The sequence below is a fragment of the Callithrix jacchus genome, chromosome 21 (genome assembly GCF_049354715.1).
Source record: "Callithrix jacchus isolate 240 chromosome 21, calJac240_pri, whole genome shotgun sequence".
Lineage (NCBI taxonomy): Eukaryota > Metazoa > Chordata > Mammalia > Primates > Cebidae > Callithrix > Callithrix jacchus.
The window spans coordinates 28179855-28198588 of NC_133522.1; the positions used below are offsets into that span (position 1 = coordinate 28179855).

At 32.2% G+C, this 18734-nt stretch overlaps 1 protein-coding gene across 4 annotated transcripts in view; it reads left to right on the forward strand.

Annotated features, from left to right (window-relative positions):
- The window catches only part of NCAM2 (neural cell adhesion molecule 2), a 549137-nt gene that overhangs the window by 428641 nt on the left and 101762 nt on the right, over window positions 1-18734 (forward strand). For all 4 annotated transcript variants that reach the window (XM_035282876.3, XM_054249026.2, XM_035282875.3 and 1 more), the window contains exons 10-11: window positions 2638-2825; window positions 10258-10354. In XM_035282876.3, the coding sequence (XP_035138767.1) occupies window positions 2638-2825; window positions 10258-10354 (285 nt within the window). The remainder of the gene's footprint in view (window positions 1-2637; window positions 2826-10257; window positions 10355-18734) is intronic.

An 18734-nucleotide genomic window follows, 5' to 3' on the forward strand; every position in this document is an offset into this window, starting at 1 on the left:
TCACACTGAGATCAGGCAAGCAATTAGTCACAATTGCTTTCTTTTATGGAAAAGACCAAATCTTAGCCGCAGTTTATAGTTAAATTACACTATTATAATACACTATATACAGATGCCACATTTTGGACAGTGTTACTGTGAGTCAGCTATTAATATTTCCATTAGCATGTATGCATTTCATATCGGGTTGAGTTTATTTGTAACTATATTTTTCTTAAACCTCACCATAATATAGTATAATGCTAAATAAATTATATCTTACATATCTTGAGTTGTAAATAATTTTAAAGATATAGATATAAACTTAGTTTATGACTTTAAATATCAAGAAATTTGGTTTCTCTTATAGCTATTCCTTTAATCAGTTGTGAGTTCTTAGATTCTTCATGTCCCTGGCTTTGAAAAAGGTTTTTTTTCTTTTCTCTTTCTTTTTTGAAAATATATTTTTTTCAATTTACTTGAACTGTTGAATTAAAACTTAGTTGACTATTTAATTTCTAGTCAATTCAATCTGCAGTTTTAAAAACACTGTATAAGCCATTAGGCAAATAATTATGACTGAGATTCATTCTAACCCCCAAATGGACATCACTTGGTAGAGAAATGATCAAATAGATACTTCCATTGCCTAATGATCATGATGAGAGAGAACATAGAATGGTGGGGGTGCACAATTTAGGACATCTAATCCAGAACTGAAGAGTGTGGAAAGGCTGTTTAGAAAGTGTGGAACTTAGTTTTGAACTCAGCCAGTGGAAGGGAAGGGAAGGTATATGCCAAGCTGATGGAAAGCCATAGGCAAATATGTCTGTGTAATATTTAGCACACGTAAGTACAAAGATATACCACCATTTATGGGATGTTAAGTTGTTTTGAGTTTTTGTTATTAAAATAATAATGCATTGAAGGTCCTTTATATAAACTTCTTTAGTATTTCTAATTATTTTCTCTAGATAGGTACTTAAAGACTGGATTTCAGAATCAAGATTATAAAACTGTTTTAAGGCTCTTTGTCTTCCTGAAGAATTGTTTCAATTATATTCCCCTCAATAATAGATGCTAGGATTCAGAGTACCAAAGTGTTTCAAATACTGAAAATTAGAAAATTTTATTTCTGGGCTTGATTGGACATATACTAGATATTGGTTAAAATAGCCCCATATTTATATCTGATCCATAAAACTTGTGGGAATGAGCTTGACATCTCTCAATCCAGCTCCCTTATCCATAGAACAGGGATTATTCCTTCCTTACAAGGTTACTAAAAATATTAAATATAGAATATATAAAATTGCCTTTATATAGAAATGATTCCAGAAGAATTTCCGATTTGTATGTGAGATTGTCATTAAAAATATACATTAAAGCAAAACAGGACAAGGATTTTTAAATGATTACTTCCGCATTTGTTCCGCAGATAGTTCTTAGGTTACATATCTGAGATATATTATATATATATATATTTTATATATATATATATATATATATATATATTATATATATATATATTTTATATATATATATATATATTATATATATATATATAATATATATATATATATATATTATATATATATATATAATATATATATATATATATATTATATATATATATATATAATTTGAAGATAAAATAAAACTGGATGTTGATTATTTTAAAGTAATTTTTGGTATAAAATGTTTAAAAGTTAAATGATGTAAATTGATAATTTTTTATTAGATATTAACTGTTAAGTAATGTTGGTAACAATAATCAGTATAAAAAGGAGCAACATTTTAGCTACAGCTTACTTGAGAATTATGCTTTTATGTAAAAATATTTTCAAAATCCTCACAAATAATTATACAGACAGGAAATTGAGACTCTAAGAAGTTACAGTATTTGGTATTTGATCTAGATCATAGTCCCAGGGTGGAGCAAGAGTGAAAACAATGTTTTTAGGTATTCACATTTAGGTTTTTTCAATAAAATTATACATTGTTTTCTCTTAACTTTTGTGATAAAGATCTAGAGTGGAGACCTGAAAAAACTGATAGTGAGTCATAGGAATAAGAACTAATTACTTTTCAAATTAGTTATAGTTGATTAATTTATCACAGCTGTGGTTTAATAAAAATTGGAAATGTAGATACTATAGGGATGAAAATGTTTTGTTGTTTTGTTGCCATTCCAACTTAGATTTCATAACAAAGCCTTCAACATAATTTATAGAAACAGTGAGTATGACTTAAAAAAAATAAAGAGTGAGGCAAGAACCATTTATTTTATTAGATTTTATCCTATATGCTCACTTTAGTTTGTTCCAGAAATAGTTTCTACACTTGTAGATAGTCATTAACATATTCAATAGATTTTTTTTGTCAGATTAGTAAGAGCAAATTTAACTCTGGTTGTCTTCTATTTTAATAACTGGCAATTTATGAGTGTTTCTATGTTAATGCTATTAAAATTATGTAATAAATGGATTCAACTGACATATATTTTTGTGAGTTCTGATGCCCTGTATTAAATATATGAACTTAGAATTTTATGGCTTCTTTTTATACTCAAGTAAAAATTACTAATGCTTATACTACTTAAATGATTATTTAACTTAAAGAAAATGTCTATAATTATTTTATTATATTGTATTACAGATGCCCCCAAGTTTATATCAAACCAAACAATTTATTACTCTTGGGAAGGAAATCCTATCAATATAAGTTGTGATGTGAAATCCAATCCACCAGCATCAATTCACTGGAAAAGAGAGAAATTAGTCTTACCTGCTAAAAACACAACCAATTTAAAGACATATAGTACAGGAAGAAAGATGATATTAGAGGTAAGTTCACATGTATACATCAATAAATTATATTATTTTAGCAACTATCTACTATTTCAGAATATATTGAAATATGTTCATATATTTGGTGAGAGAAATCGTAGTGTATATATTTTGTAGTTATTTACTTAAAGGTCCATTGGATCATGGCTCATTAATGATGAGTGGATGAATGTCTATTCACTTATACAGAAATGTGGCTATATACCAAAGATGATTATTTCTATGAATGCACTTTTGGGAATAAAAACAATTATATTAGGAAAAATCTAGGAAGAAAATTTGGTAATTTAATAGTTATTGAGAGCTAAATTTTTTCTTAATGTTGATGCTTTCATTGATTTTACGGGGTATAGTATTTTCTTTTCAGTTTGGCAGGTATAAATGCTATCTGTTGGCTAGATTTTTGCAATGCAAGTGTAAATTCCTAAAGAAATGAAATTTACTTGTTCAGTATCTTTTGTTTTATTACTAAACATAAGATTTTGTTTAATTATTTTTATATTGGCAAGCAACTGTCCTTTACAAACTGTTTGAATAAAATGCCTCTTATTTATTAATTACAGATTGTGTGTGTGTACCAATTTACAAAACATAAAAATCTATGAAAACGATCATCACCATTTCCAAATTATGATACTGTTAGGAAAATTGGGAATCTTTTTTACCCACCTTTATTTGCTGAGAGGTTGCTCTATTTTATTCACTAATTCAGTTTACATAAACTAAATGAAATGCATGTTTTAGAATAACATGTAATGTCGTACAGCATTAATCCTCATTGATGCCGTTTAGACGTAAAAAAAAATTGTTTGAAAGAATGATTTAGCCATCACATCCACAAACATTTGCATAGCTGAGTAGTTGATAATTAAACCACTTTGTCTGTATCTATTTTAATGTAATTACATTTCTTTGAAATTGTTTTAGAAGAACTAGCTATTTGTGACTTGACAGGGATGTCAATTTCATAAAAACTTGGGTAGTTTTACCCTAAATTTTATGTGTTTATCTTAGATAGAAGCTCAGATTAGATTTAACTTATTTTGTGTAGTGTGTAGTCTCCTTGAATACCATAATAAATACTATAGACAAGACGGTATGTTTTCAGTTCTGGAGGATGGAGGTTCAATATCATAGGGCCTGCAGGGTTGCTTTCTGTATAGGACCCTTTCCTGAACTTGTACGTGGCCTCCTCACATGCCCTTTTTTCTGTGGGTACACAGAGTTCTGGCGTCTTCCTCTGGTTAAAGGATACCAGTCCTATTGGATTAGGTCCCAATCTTATTACCTCATTCAACTTTAATGACTTCCTCAAAGATCCTGTCTCTAAATTCATTCACGCTGGAAGTCAGATTTTCAATATATGAATGGGCAGAATGAGGAGACAGGCAGTTCAGTCCATAATAGATAGACTGAAGTTTATGAGTAAATGATACATTAACGTGTAATTTCTGCTTTACTTCATCTTGACATGTTTTTGTTCCTCAGCCAACTCATAACTCCACATATTTAATGTGAAGGAACATTTTATACATATGACATAGTATATAGTTTATGCTATTCAAACTTCTCCTTAAAGATGTCGCTCCACACTCCAAAATTAAAAAAAAAAAAAAAGCAATTTCTTTTTACTTGACACAAAGCCAGGTGATCTACTGGCTAAACCACTAACTTGAACAGACATGTTTTTTGTATACTCTCCCAAATTAAATTTAAATACCGAATGAAAAATATATGTATGTGACTAGCACAACTTGAAAACACAGCATAACAAAATAATAACATAAAGAGAAAGCAGCAAGTAGCATTAGTAACATTTACTTATTAATATACACATGCTTGAGACAGTTACTTTTCTTTAATAATTCTTATAAAACTCACATTTGTGCTAATTCTTAAGAATATAAAATGAACTATAGAAAACATTAAGTTTACTCTTAAAAAGCTGTCAGTAATTTATTGAATTGAGTTTTTACTTTTTCTTTAAGTATATATATTCAAACATTTAAAATTATGGATTTCAAACTATAACCACATTTTAAATAAATTATTTAAGTTATTGCCAATAAATGCATCTGTAAAGGTCAAGACCTTCAAAACTTAATTTTTTTAACTGACCACATTCTGAGGAAATTACACAACTTTTCAGTATGTGGGCAAACGTTGAAAGAAGAAATAAGTTTCTAATAGGTTTGTTGGAATAATATTGTATTTTGCATTGTCTGTATCATTGTTTAATGTCCTAAATAGGGATGCTGTCTGTTAGGTCCATGATTTTCTTATCATGGAATACACAGAAGAAATCAGTAACTTTAGGTTTAAGAAAAAGAATACCAAGCCTCTTCATTAATATTATATACTCAGCTTACATTTAGACATTCAAGACTATGTTTGTTAGTTCACTATACTCTGTCCAAACCTAGTATCATGAATTAATATGAATATTTTTAGCTGGATACAGATATACCTTATAGATATTGCTGGTTTAGTTCCAAGAGCACCTCAATAAATTAAACATCACTTTAAAGCCAGTTACACAAATTTTTGGTTTTCCAGTACATATAAAAGTTATAGTCTATTAAGCGTACAAAAGAATGATGCATAAAAATATCTATGTATTTATCTGAAAAATACTTAATTACTAAAATGTGCTGGGAATAATTGGAGCTTTAAGCAAGTAGTAACTTTTTTCTTCTGGTGGAGTGTGTTGTCACGATGTTGATGGCTGCTTTCTGATCAGATTGTTGATTGCTGAAGGCTGAGTTTGCTGTGACAATTTATTACAATAAGGCAACAGTGAAATGCTTTGTTAATTAACACTTCCTTTCATGAAAGATCTCTGTGTAGCAGGTGATGCTGTAAGGCTAACAGCATGTGATGCTGTTAGCATTTACCTAGAGCAGAACATCTTTCAAAAATGGAGTCAGTCCTCTCAAACCCTGCCATTGCTTTATGTAAATTAAGTTTATGTAATATTCTAAATATTTGGTTATTATTTCAAGCATTTTCAGTAGGAGTAAATTCTACCACCATAAACCACTTTATTTTCTCTTCCATAAACAGCAATTTCCCATCTGTTAGAGTTTTATCATCAGATTGCAGCAATTCATTCACTTTTTCAGGCTCTATTTTTAATTCTAGCTCTCTGTTTCCACCATATCTGCAGTTACTTCCTTCACGGAAGTCTTGAACCCCTCAAAGTCAACCATGAGGGTTGGAGTCAACATCTTTCAACCTCTATTAATAGTTGATATTTTCACTTTCTCCCATGACTCACAAATATTCTTAATGGTGTCAGCATGATGCAATCTTTTCAGAACATTTTTCAGTTGACTTTTCCCAGATCCATCAGAACAATCAGTTTATAGCGGCTGTAACCTTAACAAAATGCGTTTCCTAAGTATTCAGACTTGAAAGTTGAAATTTCTCCTTGATTCACGGGCTTCAGATGGATTTTGGGTCAGCCAGCATGAAAACAACATAAGCATCTTTGTATATCTCCATCGGAGTTCTTGGGTGACTAGGTACATTATCCATGAGGATGATTAGTTTGAATGGAATCTTTTTTGTTTCTTCTCAGCACTATATCTCAACCGTGGGCCTAAAATATTCAATAAACTGTGCTGTGAACAGATGTCCTGTCAACCAGGCTTTGTTTTCCCATGGCTAGCACACAGGCAGAGTTGATTTAGCATAATTTTTAAAGACTCTAGGATTTTTTAAATGATAAATGAACACTGGCTTGAACTTATGTTACTACGTGTATTAGCCCCTAACGGGAGATTCAACAGGTCCTTTGAAATTTGAGGCCTGCCGTTTACATCTCCTTTCTAGCTATGAAAGTCTAGATGGCATCTTCTTGCAATAGAAAACGGTTTCACCTATTTTAAATTCTATTTTTTAGTGTAGTCATTTTCATCAACGATCTTAGCTAAATCTTCTGGATAACATGCTGAAGCTTCTACATCAGCACTTGCTGCTTCACCTTGTATTTTTTATGTTATAAACACGGCATCTTTCCTTAAGCCGCTGCTAGCATCAAACTCTTCTTCTGCAGGTTCCTCACCTCTGTCAGCCTTCATAGAACTGAGGAGTGTTAGGTCTTTGTCAGGCTTAGGCTTTGGCTTAAGGAGTATTGCGGTTGGCTTTGTCTTCTACCCAGACCAATCAAATATTTCTCCATAACATCAGTAATACTTTTTTGCTTTCATATCATTTGTGTGTCCACTGGCCTAGTACTTTTGATTTCTTTTCAGAAACTGTCTCTTCATATTTACCACTTGATTGTTTGTTGCAATAGGCTTCTGTTTTAGCCTGTCTTGCTTTTACCTTCCTCACTAAGATTAATCATTTTTGGCTTTTGATTTAATGTAAGAGAGTGACTCTTTCTTTAATCCGAACGCTTAGAGGCCATTGTAGGATTGTGATTGGGCCTAATTTTAATATTATTTGTCTCACAGAATATGGAAGCCTAAGAGGAGGAAGAGAGATGGGGGTATGGCCAGTGAGGGGTGCCATCAGAACAAACACTTATCGATAAAGTTCACTGTCTTAGGGGCACAGTTTGTGGTTACCCAAAACAGTTATAATAATAGCATCAAAAATTACTGATCACAGATCACCATATCAAATTTAATAATAATGCAAAGTTCGAAATACTCACAGAGACAGGATGTGAGCACCTGCTCTTGAAAATGTGGTGCTGATAGACTGCTTAATGCAGAATTGCCACAACTTTCAATTTGCAAAAAAAAAAGCACTATCTTTTGAGCATGATAAAAGTAAAATACAGTAAAACAGGTATGCCTGTATTTAACTATGAAGAAACAATTATATCAGTAGATGTTTCTAGTACTTTCTGGATTAATGTTTTCAATGCTTTGCACATTTTAAACATTTAAATGTTTTTACTTTGTGATCTTTATAATATAGCCTTGTTATATTATCTTATGTTTTCATAAAACTATATAACATTTCGTTGTGCTGCATTTAAGTGTAAAACCACTATTGGACTTTGACTTTATACTGCTTCCCTAGAATGCATTAAATCAGCTTCAGGGTACATGATTAGGCCAGATTATATCCAGAGCTGTGTGTGTGTGTGTGTGTGTGTGTGTGTGTGTGTGTGTGTGTGTGTGTATTTAATCTATGCCATGAGAAGCGTTTTCTCTGTTTATTAAACATACAGCATGGTGAAAGGATTGCTTATTTAAGATGGACTTTTATCTGTTGATAGCTGAACTCTCAGAAACAAAAAAAATAAAAATGAATTGAGCTCGTAAGAAATTGTTGCAATGAAAATGGCTCTATTTAAATTATTAATCTTAAGGAGCTGTGCAATAGTTACATTTCTTTGTTGTGGTTATCCTTTCTCGTTATTGTATTGATTCAGTAAACACATTCTTCTTTGTTGAATTGGCAAATAACTTTTTCATATGCCTGTAGAAGCAGATATTTTGTTAAATCTCTTTCTCATTAGAAAAATTGTTTTAGAGTTAAATTAGCCTTGCTTATTAAAAGCTACACATGAGAAAAATGAATATTTGAATCACTTTGCAGTAATTATATAAGAGCTGTTAAAAATTCTAAGTTTTAATCCTGTGATCTGTCTCTAGATGGACAGATGACTAGAAAATGAATGACACAGCTTTTCCGTACTCTTTCAGAATTATCATCTTCAATGGACCTCAAAATTGCACTCTTAGTTAATAGCCTCCCATTACCACAAAATCATTTTTCCCTCTTTTGGGATAGAGTTGAAATTAACAGAAACTCTTGTAAGCATATTCTCTCTTACTAATAGTTACTGAGATTGAAAATTATACCTATTACTACCATCAAATCTCTTATCTAAATTGATACTTCAGAATTTCTGTACATTAGAATTACAGGGTTTGTCTCAGTGTTCACCAATAGAATCCCCGAAGGTTAACTTAATTATGGATTTTAAATGTGTAAGGATAGAGGTCAGCTATTTTCTACCTAGAATGAAAAAGAATGATAGGAACTGAATAGAAATGGAGGCAAGATACTGTTATTAGATAGCAAGAAAAGTGCCTGTCTGTGAGGATTGTTGCCCAAGAACAACAGTTTCTTGCACAATATGCTCCTGGAAAGATCTCATTACAAATGCTCTGTTTGCTTGGGGTTGTCTTGGCTATATGGGCTCTTTTTTGGTTCCATATGAAATTTCAAGTAGTTTTTTTCTAACTCTGTGAAGAAAGTCAATGATAGCTTGATGCTATCAAGTAATTTATAAATTACTTTGGGCAGTATGGCCATTTTCATTATATTGATTCTTTCTGTCTGTAAGCATGGAATGCTTTTCCATTTGTTTGTGTCCTCTCTTATTGCGGTGATCAGTAGTTTATGCTCTCCTTGAAGAGGTCCTTCATATCTCTTGTAAGTTGTATTCCTAAGTATTTTATTCTCTTTGTAGCAATTGTGAGTGGGAGTCCACTCATGATTTGGCTCTGTTTGTCTATTATTGTTATACAGGAATGCTTGTGATTTTTGCACGTTGATTTTGTATCTACTGTGACTTTGCTGATGTTGCTTATGAGCTTCAGGAGATTTTGGGCTGAGACAATGGAGTTTTCTAAATATACAATCATGTCATTTGCAAACAGATACAATTTGGCTTCTTCTCTTCCTACTTGAATACCCTTTATTTATTTTTCTTGCCTGATTGCCCTGGCCAGAACTTCCAATACTATGTTGAATAGGAGTGGTGAGAGAGGGCATCCTTGACTTGTGCCGGTTTTCAAAGGGAATGCTTCCAGCTTTTGCCCATTCAGTTTGATATTCGTTCGCTGTGGGTTTGTCATAAATGGCACTTATTATTTTGAGATAAGTTTGTATTATATGTTCAATAAACTCAAAAAAGGATAAATATATATATATATATATATATATATATATATATATATATATATATAATATTTGAAGTTTTTCTTGAACTTTAAATTAAACGGGTCTGAGGCCAAAACACAGAAAATGGTTAACAATGCTTTTATTACAGGCTTCCTGTTTTCAAGTTTAGACTTTCATTGATTGCAAACTATATGTGTGTGTGTCTGTGTGTGTGTATGTGTATTTCAAGCTGTGTACTATCTGAGCTTTACATATATGTAGATCTAATGGTTTTGCTATGTAATAGATACATCAAAGTGGTGCCATTTGTTTATGTAATGAATTAACAGATAAATTCTGATTTTCCTAGCCCTGTGGGTATTATAGGTTCATGGATACATCATAAAAGGATTTATATTATTTAGTAATGCTTACTTAATAAAGAAAATTTAAAATATATGGTAAGGAGTTGTGGGGTAAGAAATTAAACATGTGTGAAAGTAGTAGGCATACTAAGGTTTATATTGAAACTTCTGTGATGTTTTAGAATTGTAATTTGTTATTATAATTTTTTCAGATTGCACCTACATCTGACAATGACTTTGGACGCTATAATTGCACAGCCACTAATCGTATAGGAACAAGATTTCAAGAATATATTCTAGCTTTGGCTGGTAAGTTTAGCACAACAATTTTTGAGTTCTCACACAATGTTTTTGAAAGAAAATGAAAATTTAAGTTGATAATGTAGTCTCACTTATATTTGGAAGCTAAAACAATGGATCTCTTGGAGGTATTAGGTAGATCTTGGTTACCAGACGCTTGGAAGTTTATTGGGAAAGAGGGTATAAAGACAGGTTACTCAAGGAGCACAAAGCTACAGTGGATTACAAAGAATAAAACGTACTGTTCAGTAGTACATTAGGGCTATAACAGTTAACAATACGTTATTGTGTATTTCAAAATAGAAGAATAGATTTGGAATGTTTCCAATGCAAAGAAATGAAAAAGATGTCAACAGACATGCCAGTTACTCAGATTTGATCATTACCTATTGTAAGCTTATATCAGATGGTCACTTGTCCCCATAAATATGTACAACAATTTTGCATTTGTAAAATTATTTCCAAAACCTTGAATTTCAGCATGTCTATAACAAAAATATGAACTTCTAAAAAGTGGGTGTTATGTTATTTTAATGTTAGAAGAGAATATATTTTACATTTTATAAGTAACAATACAGATTTTGTTAAAAGAACCACATTTAAATCTTGAAACCATTGTATCTGCTGTATAGAGAGCACTTAGAATGTATTTACTCATCAGGATTGACTTTAAATGCTGATTCTAATCCCTGCAATGTTAAAAGTTAGATATTTGTGAAAGAAATTCGGAATGTATGTTTTAACCAAGGACAAGTGTGCACGTGTGTGTGCACACACACGTGCACACAGCAGAAAATATAGAAATAAACTATTTAAATTTCAAAAAAAATCAAATTGTATTTCAAGTAAAGACAGAATCCTGTCAAAAAATTTAAAAATCAAAACACCCTCAGAGAAAATGAATTACAATTAATTTATTTTAAATGTTTAGACTTGAAAGTACAAATAGCTGTCTTACTTCTGAAGGAAAATAGAATGCTACATACATTTGTTGAAAATATTTTATATTGTATATGTATATAACTAGAATATTTGAAAATATTTTATATTGTATACCTCTATAGTCTAAAGATATGGAAATAGTAACATCTAGAGTAAAAAAATTCGTACAAACCAGAAATCCAGATATTATTTATTTTCTTATTTATAAAATTTGCCATTATCTTTTATAAGACTGATTAGGAATCCTAAAATACATTTAAAATAAAAGTTTATATAGCTCACATGGAAAAATGTGATTTACAGTCTTCTAAGACTTGGTAAAGTAATATCACAAAATTATTGTAATATTATATTTTAACAGACTAAAAAGCTTCCATGAATAAATTTTAAAACCTTTTCAGGTAGAAAATTTATCTGTAACTTTAATTTTATATTAAGTTCAGAAAGATGTTCCTTTTTTCTGCTATATAGATATATTTTAAATATTAATGCCATTAATCATAAAGGTCACAAAGGGAAATTTTTAACCTAATAATGTCAAATTATTGTGTAACTTAGGGAACCTATTATTCTCCAATTCAAGTTTTATTGAATTGACAGAGAAGGAAGAAAAGAGATTACATTGAAGGAATTGACAAAATAAGGCAGGGAGAGAAAAAAAATCAAGATAAGAGTGAGTTTAGAAATATGAAAACATCGTTTTACAAGCAAATTATATTATAAGAAAAGAGGTATGCTAAGTCTCACCAAAATGCATTGATAATAAATTGAAGAATCAACTGTAGTAATAAGAAGCATCCACTACTCCAATTAATTCTAACCCTTAGGAAATTATGGAACCTTTCTTTAATATATATATTTATAAATAATTAGATATCTGACCAATATACATATATAAATATTAATATTTAATATTATATATTGCCTTTTTATAAATGATGTGTTTTTCTATCACAATTTTTAGGGGGGTATATTAATATTCACTATTTAAAATATTTGTTGATTAGGTTTAAATAATTCCATGAAATTCACAGGTAATATTTAATGTGCATGTACCTTCATCTTCACAATACTTTCTACAATATTGTTCATTGACAAGTATATTTAATTCCTCTCCTTCTAAAGAATATATTAAATTGGTGAGTTTTATTCTGTCCAACCTTAACAGAAATTAAATTTTTTTTCATTTAAGCTGAGTTAGAGAATATTGGAAAGCTTTTTAATACTTTACTGAAATTCTCCTAGTATTCCAAATTTTATACAATTTCAGGCTAAGAATTTGTTTTAGAAAAAACTGGATTCAATTTAGATTGTAATGAAGATGCAAAAATATTTAGACACTCAGCCTTAGATGGGAAAAATACATTTAAACATCACCATTTATAAATATGATTTATTTCATAGAACTCTTATTTAGTACTAATATTTTGTAGAAAATTTACTCTGTCCTGCAGAATCCAAACACTGAAAGTGTACTGGGATTTTAAATAAGATATAAGAGAAATATTATATAAAATACATTAATATTTTCAAATATATGCAGATATCACATTTCAATATTTCATTGGCCCTTTGGCATATGGTATTTTACAGTGTAACACAGTACCTTACTTCCAAAGGGAATAAATTAAAAGCCAAAAGTTAGCGTGAAAATTTTGTACACATTTAGTAGTATTATAGGAAAAATTTACTTTTTCAGCATTCAAAAATCTTTTTTTCCTTTCTTCCTCCCATTTGTCCTCCCTTCTTTCTTCTTTCCTTACCTTTTGCCTTTTTAATGATTAAGCCCTACATCGGAACAAGGTAGGCACCTGTGTGGGAGTAAGGTCTAGTGCAGAAGCCCGGCACGGGGGTGTTGAAGCCTGAGCAGAGTGAATGGAGTGGAGGGAGTGTTGGGAGTGTTACACGGGTCCAATGTTGAGTGTTGGGATCCAGGCAGGGTAAAAAGAGCGCACACATGCCAAGACAGAAACAGCAACCCAAGGAGGCTGTTGGAGGCCATTCACTCAAGGGAAATAACTCAAAAAGAGAAATTCAACTAGCCATGTTCTCACTTGTAAGTGAGAGCTAAACAATGTGTACACACGTGGAAAAATAGACACTGGAGACTCCAAAAGGTGGGAGGCTTAGAGAGAAACGAAGGTTGAAACGTTACTTGTTGGGTTACAATGTTCAATATTCTGGAGATGGAGGCCCTAAAAATACAAACTTTACCAGTTCATAATATGTGCTTGTAACAAAGCCCCCTAAATCTATAAAAATAAAATAAAAATAAAACGATTTTTAAGTGGAAATAAAATAAGTATATGTGTTTGGTTTAAGTCAGTTAACACAAAGCAAGGCCTTTCCATTAAACCCTGACTTCCTATTCAAGAGCAAGAGTTGATGTAGTCTTCTTTTACCTATCTCCTCTGTCTTTAGAAAATTGGGAAAGAAGTAATCTTTCCATGCTGTTATAGAAATATAAATTATTTCACATATGTGCTTGATAATTTTGTTGTCTTAACTTTTAATCAAAATGTTAACTAGAAATATTAGCGAGAGAGATACACATATATTTTAAGAATTCACCATAAGTTGGTTTTTAAAATGTACCTCCTAGGTGATGATCCTGCTTTCTAGTAGGAAACATTCTCTGTTTGGATTGAACTACATATCGTGGATCAAATTAAAGTTGCACAGCACATAAGGCTAAATAAAAGTCACTTAATTTCTTAATTCATTTCATCATTGTGATATTTAAGTTTTGACTGTTAAACTTTTTATATTAAAACTTAATCCCAAATAAAATAATCCCACTTTTGCTTCATGAATTGATGCATCTTTCCGATAAAGTCACCTTCTCCTGGGGCATTTTGTGGGAGGGACTTGGCTGTAAGCTGTCATCAGGGAATATGTGCACACCCTGGGGAATGAGAGCCTCAGCCCTCGTAGAGTTTCTGTGAAGTCATTCCAAGATTTACCTGATAACAATATTGTGACAACCAACTGAGTTGTTAATTCATTCATATACCCAGCACTTGGCAAGTACTCAATAAGTATTAGGTGAGTATTATTATGGTCAAACTACAATTCATATTGGTCACTTTTCTTTTGGGTAGAAGTCAGTATCTTGATGCCTTTTTAGTTATTATATGTAAATGTAGACATCATGGACCAAGGCTTAGCAAAATGAGAAAATGGCCTTACTTATTCTAAACATTACACTTCATTTTATATTAACCATTGTTTTCCATTTAGGAGCTTGTCCTACCAATTTTTTACACAAACCGCTGATAAGGGAGATCTCTGATACTGGGCAATTGATTTTTTAACCTCAGTTCAGGACTCTATACTTACCCCTACTAAATCTCATCTTGTCACTTCTGACTCATTTTTTAACCTTCTGAAACCCTGTCAAATTCAGTATTGTAGCTCTTTTTTCAGGATTGATTTAAGGCACAAGTACAGTATCATGAAGCACTCATCTGTAGTTTCACCACAGTCAGGGTAAGCCTGTATAAGTCATCTTTGAGAACAGAGATCTTCTAACAGGTTAAACTGGATCAATTGAACAGAATTCTAAAGATACGGAGTTATGACTGATCTGCTGGACTGTGTACCTATATTATATCTTAGCCAGACTCTTGCTCCATAACACTTGAAAGCATGTTAAAATTAGTTCGTTTGATATCACGCTTTCTTCACCTAAATATAATGCTAGGTAAAGTCTGGAAAAGTCTACATCTTGATTTTTTTTTTCAGAACTAATTAATCAAACAGTGATATTCTGAAACTATTTGAAACATATTATTGATTTTCTCATTCTCATATTGCTGTGAAAAAAGGGAAATCAGGATACTTGACATGATTTTTAGAGAGTCCATGCTTGCATCAACTCCTAATCATTTTTTTTAATTCACCCACTCAAAAAATACAGTGAATTTCTAGTAGGTGCCAGGCACTGTTCTCTATCTTGGGAATCTGAAGATAAATAATATATGGCATCTGGTCTTTCACCTAAGTTAGAGTTCAAAAGATAAGGTTGCTATAGAAGTGTAAATCAAAGGTTTGAGGGAAAAAAGTGAATTCTGATTAGAGTTCTTGGAAAAGGCGTCAAATGAGTTCTTCAACAGGTGTCCACTTTTGAATTGAGTCTGAAAGAGTAAGTAGAAACAGGGCCCTAGAAGAGGAAAGGGAAGTCATCAAGGTAACACTTGTACAAAGCCACCGTGCTCTTAAAGGATGGTGACTGTTAATGAGGACGGCATTTCATGAAGACTAGAAGGGTATATTGTGTTAGGAGACCAGTGATAGGTAATGAGAATAGAGAGGTAGAGAAAAATTAAATTATAGATCTTAAAAACATTCATCATATTTACATTCTGTCTGGTATACAACGAGGGAAATTTGGAGATTTTTAGTCATAAAGCAACATGATTCATATATCTTAGAAAATTATCTTGGTGGTGTTCTAGAGACAGATTTCACCATAGCATAAAATGTGACACAACTGCCAATTTCCAAATTTCTCCAGTTATCTAAAATATATACATTTAAAATCAAACATTTTTTTCTTTTTTTTATTGCATTTTAGGTTTTGGGGTACATGTGCAGAACATGCAAGATAGTTTCATAGGTACACACATGGCAGTGCGTTTTGCTGCCTTCCTCCCTTTCACCCACATTTGGCATTTCTTCCCAGGCTATCCCTCCCCAGCTCCCCCCTACCCCATTATCCCTCCCCTATTACCCCAGTAGACCCCAGTGTGTAGTACTCCCTTCCGTGTGTCCATGTGTTCTCATTTTCATCATTTTAAAGTAATGTTCACTATTCCAAACTTTTTTCTGGCTCATAGTAGTTTTAAACTGAATGTTTGAAGGGTTTATTGTGTTATATTTGATTTGCTTATGAGCCGCTGTTGAAATGCCCAGTACTAAAACATAAGTGAATCTAGGTGTCCATGACTTGTGAGAAGGTTGAAGACATACTCATGTTTGGAAGAAATTATTTCCCTTGACACCTTGAGAGTGAATTAACACTTCTATGGAGAATATTAGAGGGAAAAATTGGAAAATCAAGGTCAGATCTCCGGACTACTTTAGTTTAATCCATAGACTTAAAAACATAAGAACAAAAAACAATTATTCAGGGAGATAGTGAATTTACTTTGAAGGATAAATGTAAATATACAATTGGTCAAATACTGTGAAAAAATCTAAATAATAATTTGGATTTGACAGTTGGAAAACACTAGGTGAGAAGTGAAACGAGAAGGAATTCACAGCATTTCAGATGTGTTGCAGGTTTTCTATAATACTAGATTAAGCCTGCAATTTTTCTTGCTCTGTTCTGGATGTGATAGCAAAATATATTAGACTCTGTAATGTATTAACAACATAGATCTATTACTGTCAGTTCTAGAGGCTGGGAAATTCAAGACGGAAGCACCATCATATTTGGTTTTTGGTGGGGCGGTCCAATAACCAAATTGTTTTGTTAAAGATGGTGCCTTCTGTGTGTCTTTACATGGTGAAAGGGGCAAACACTTCATTCAGTCTCTTTTATAAGGGCACTAATTTTATTCATGAGAGTGAAGGCCTCATGACTTAATCACTTCTCAAGAGACCCCCATCTCTTAATAATATATTTAACATATAAAATCAGGGGGGAAACCAACATTCAAACCACAGCACAATTGAAACAAAAAAAATGTTTATAAAACCTTACAGATTTAAGGTAGCCACTCAAAAACAGAAGTAGGTAGAACCTATCTCAGCATAGAGTCCCTGAGGTTCAAGCAAGTGTGGTGACACTGCAGGTAACAGTGTGACTGGATCCAGGAAATTCAGTTACTTATGTTCCAATACTTTCAGTATTTGAGACTCTTACCGGAAATTGATGAAGAGCTCAAGCAGAAAATGATTTGTTAGAGAAAAAATGATTATAAAATCACTGGAAAGGCAGAGAAAAGACAAGACCAAAGACAGCCACCAATATTTCACCTTCAATGTCACAAAATACCATAAGCATGGTCCGCATGCCAAGTCTGCAATGACTAACTAGAGGTCAGGAAGCCCTGCTGCCAAGTTACTCCTCCACTGATAATCACAGCCACACCACCCCAGAAACTGGACGAATAGACTGGAGTGGAGAGTTGCTAACCTCATTTATATCTGCAGAGCCTGTTGGCCATGTGCACCTCCTGAGAAAAGTGGGACTCACATTCACACCCCTCTGTCATTCTAAACTACAAACACGTGCCTTTCATTCTATGTTCACTACATGAAACTTAGAACCAGAGCAGCAATTTCTTATGATAAACAGGAGTATCTTAAATGATAGAATTTGATTCTGTGTGTTAATAGAAAATATCTAGGAAAGGTTGTAAACACTATTCTGGAATAATATTCATGCTAGCGCTTTCTTTTAAAGAAAGTTTACAAAAATCAAACTCTTCAGATTCCTGGGACTAAGTTTAGCAACACCGCAGCCTCATATGTGAAAAAAGAGCACAGTTCATGTCTATGAACCATGCATGCTAGGAGACCAAATTCTCAGAAATAAATATGTTGAGTCTGAAATTAGTAATAACCTGTTAAAACACAGTAACAAGGAACAAAAGTAGATATGTTTCTCAAGAAAACAGTGGGATTGGGAAAAAAAAGTTATTTAAGGGATCTTTATAATTCACAGTAATAAGACTGAGAAGAAAGACTAAATTTACAAAGGAGAAGAAAAGGGAAGGAAAGAGCTATCTGATAAAGAAAATATTGAAGAAGACAAAAGGAAAAGTCATGTCATTTAGAGATAGTAGGTTTAGTCTTGGAAAAATGAGAAGATAGGCTTCCATTATCAGTTAATCAAGAGGTGATAGCTCTTCAAGATACTGATTACATTGCAGCCTTATAGCCAATAAGCCAAGATAGCCACGATATAAAGATGTACCACATGATGTCACTTATATGTGGAATTCTAAAACATCGAAACTCATAGAAATAGAGAGCAGAACGCTGATTGCCAGAGGCTAGAGAGTGGGAGAAATGGTAAGAGGTTGGACAAACAGTAAAGATTTCACTTAAGCAAGATAAATAACTTCTGGGGATTTGATATGCTGAAGTTCATTCAGTGACTCCAGAGTTTGTACCTATCTGACTCCTAGATCATGCCACCAGTTCCTTGCCATTACACACATCAAAAAAATTCAGAGCGGAACTTCAATGTTGTATCCATTGCCTAACATGTGACTAAAATATTGACATGTCAATGGATACAAAACGAGCATCGTGATCAGGGAAGAATAGCAAAATTACAATGACTGACAATTGCTAACAGTTTTAATATATTCTAGAGTCTAGGTGCTCAACACTACTTAGTATTTCCAACAACATTAGCAGTGATACTATTCTAATATCCATTTGAGAGAGAAAACTACTGCAATGTGAAAAGATTAAGTGACTTGTACAA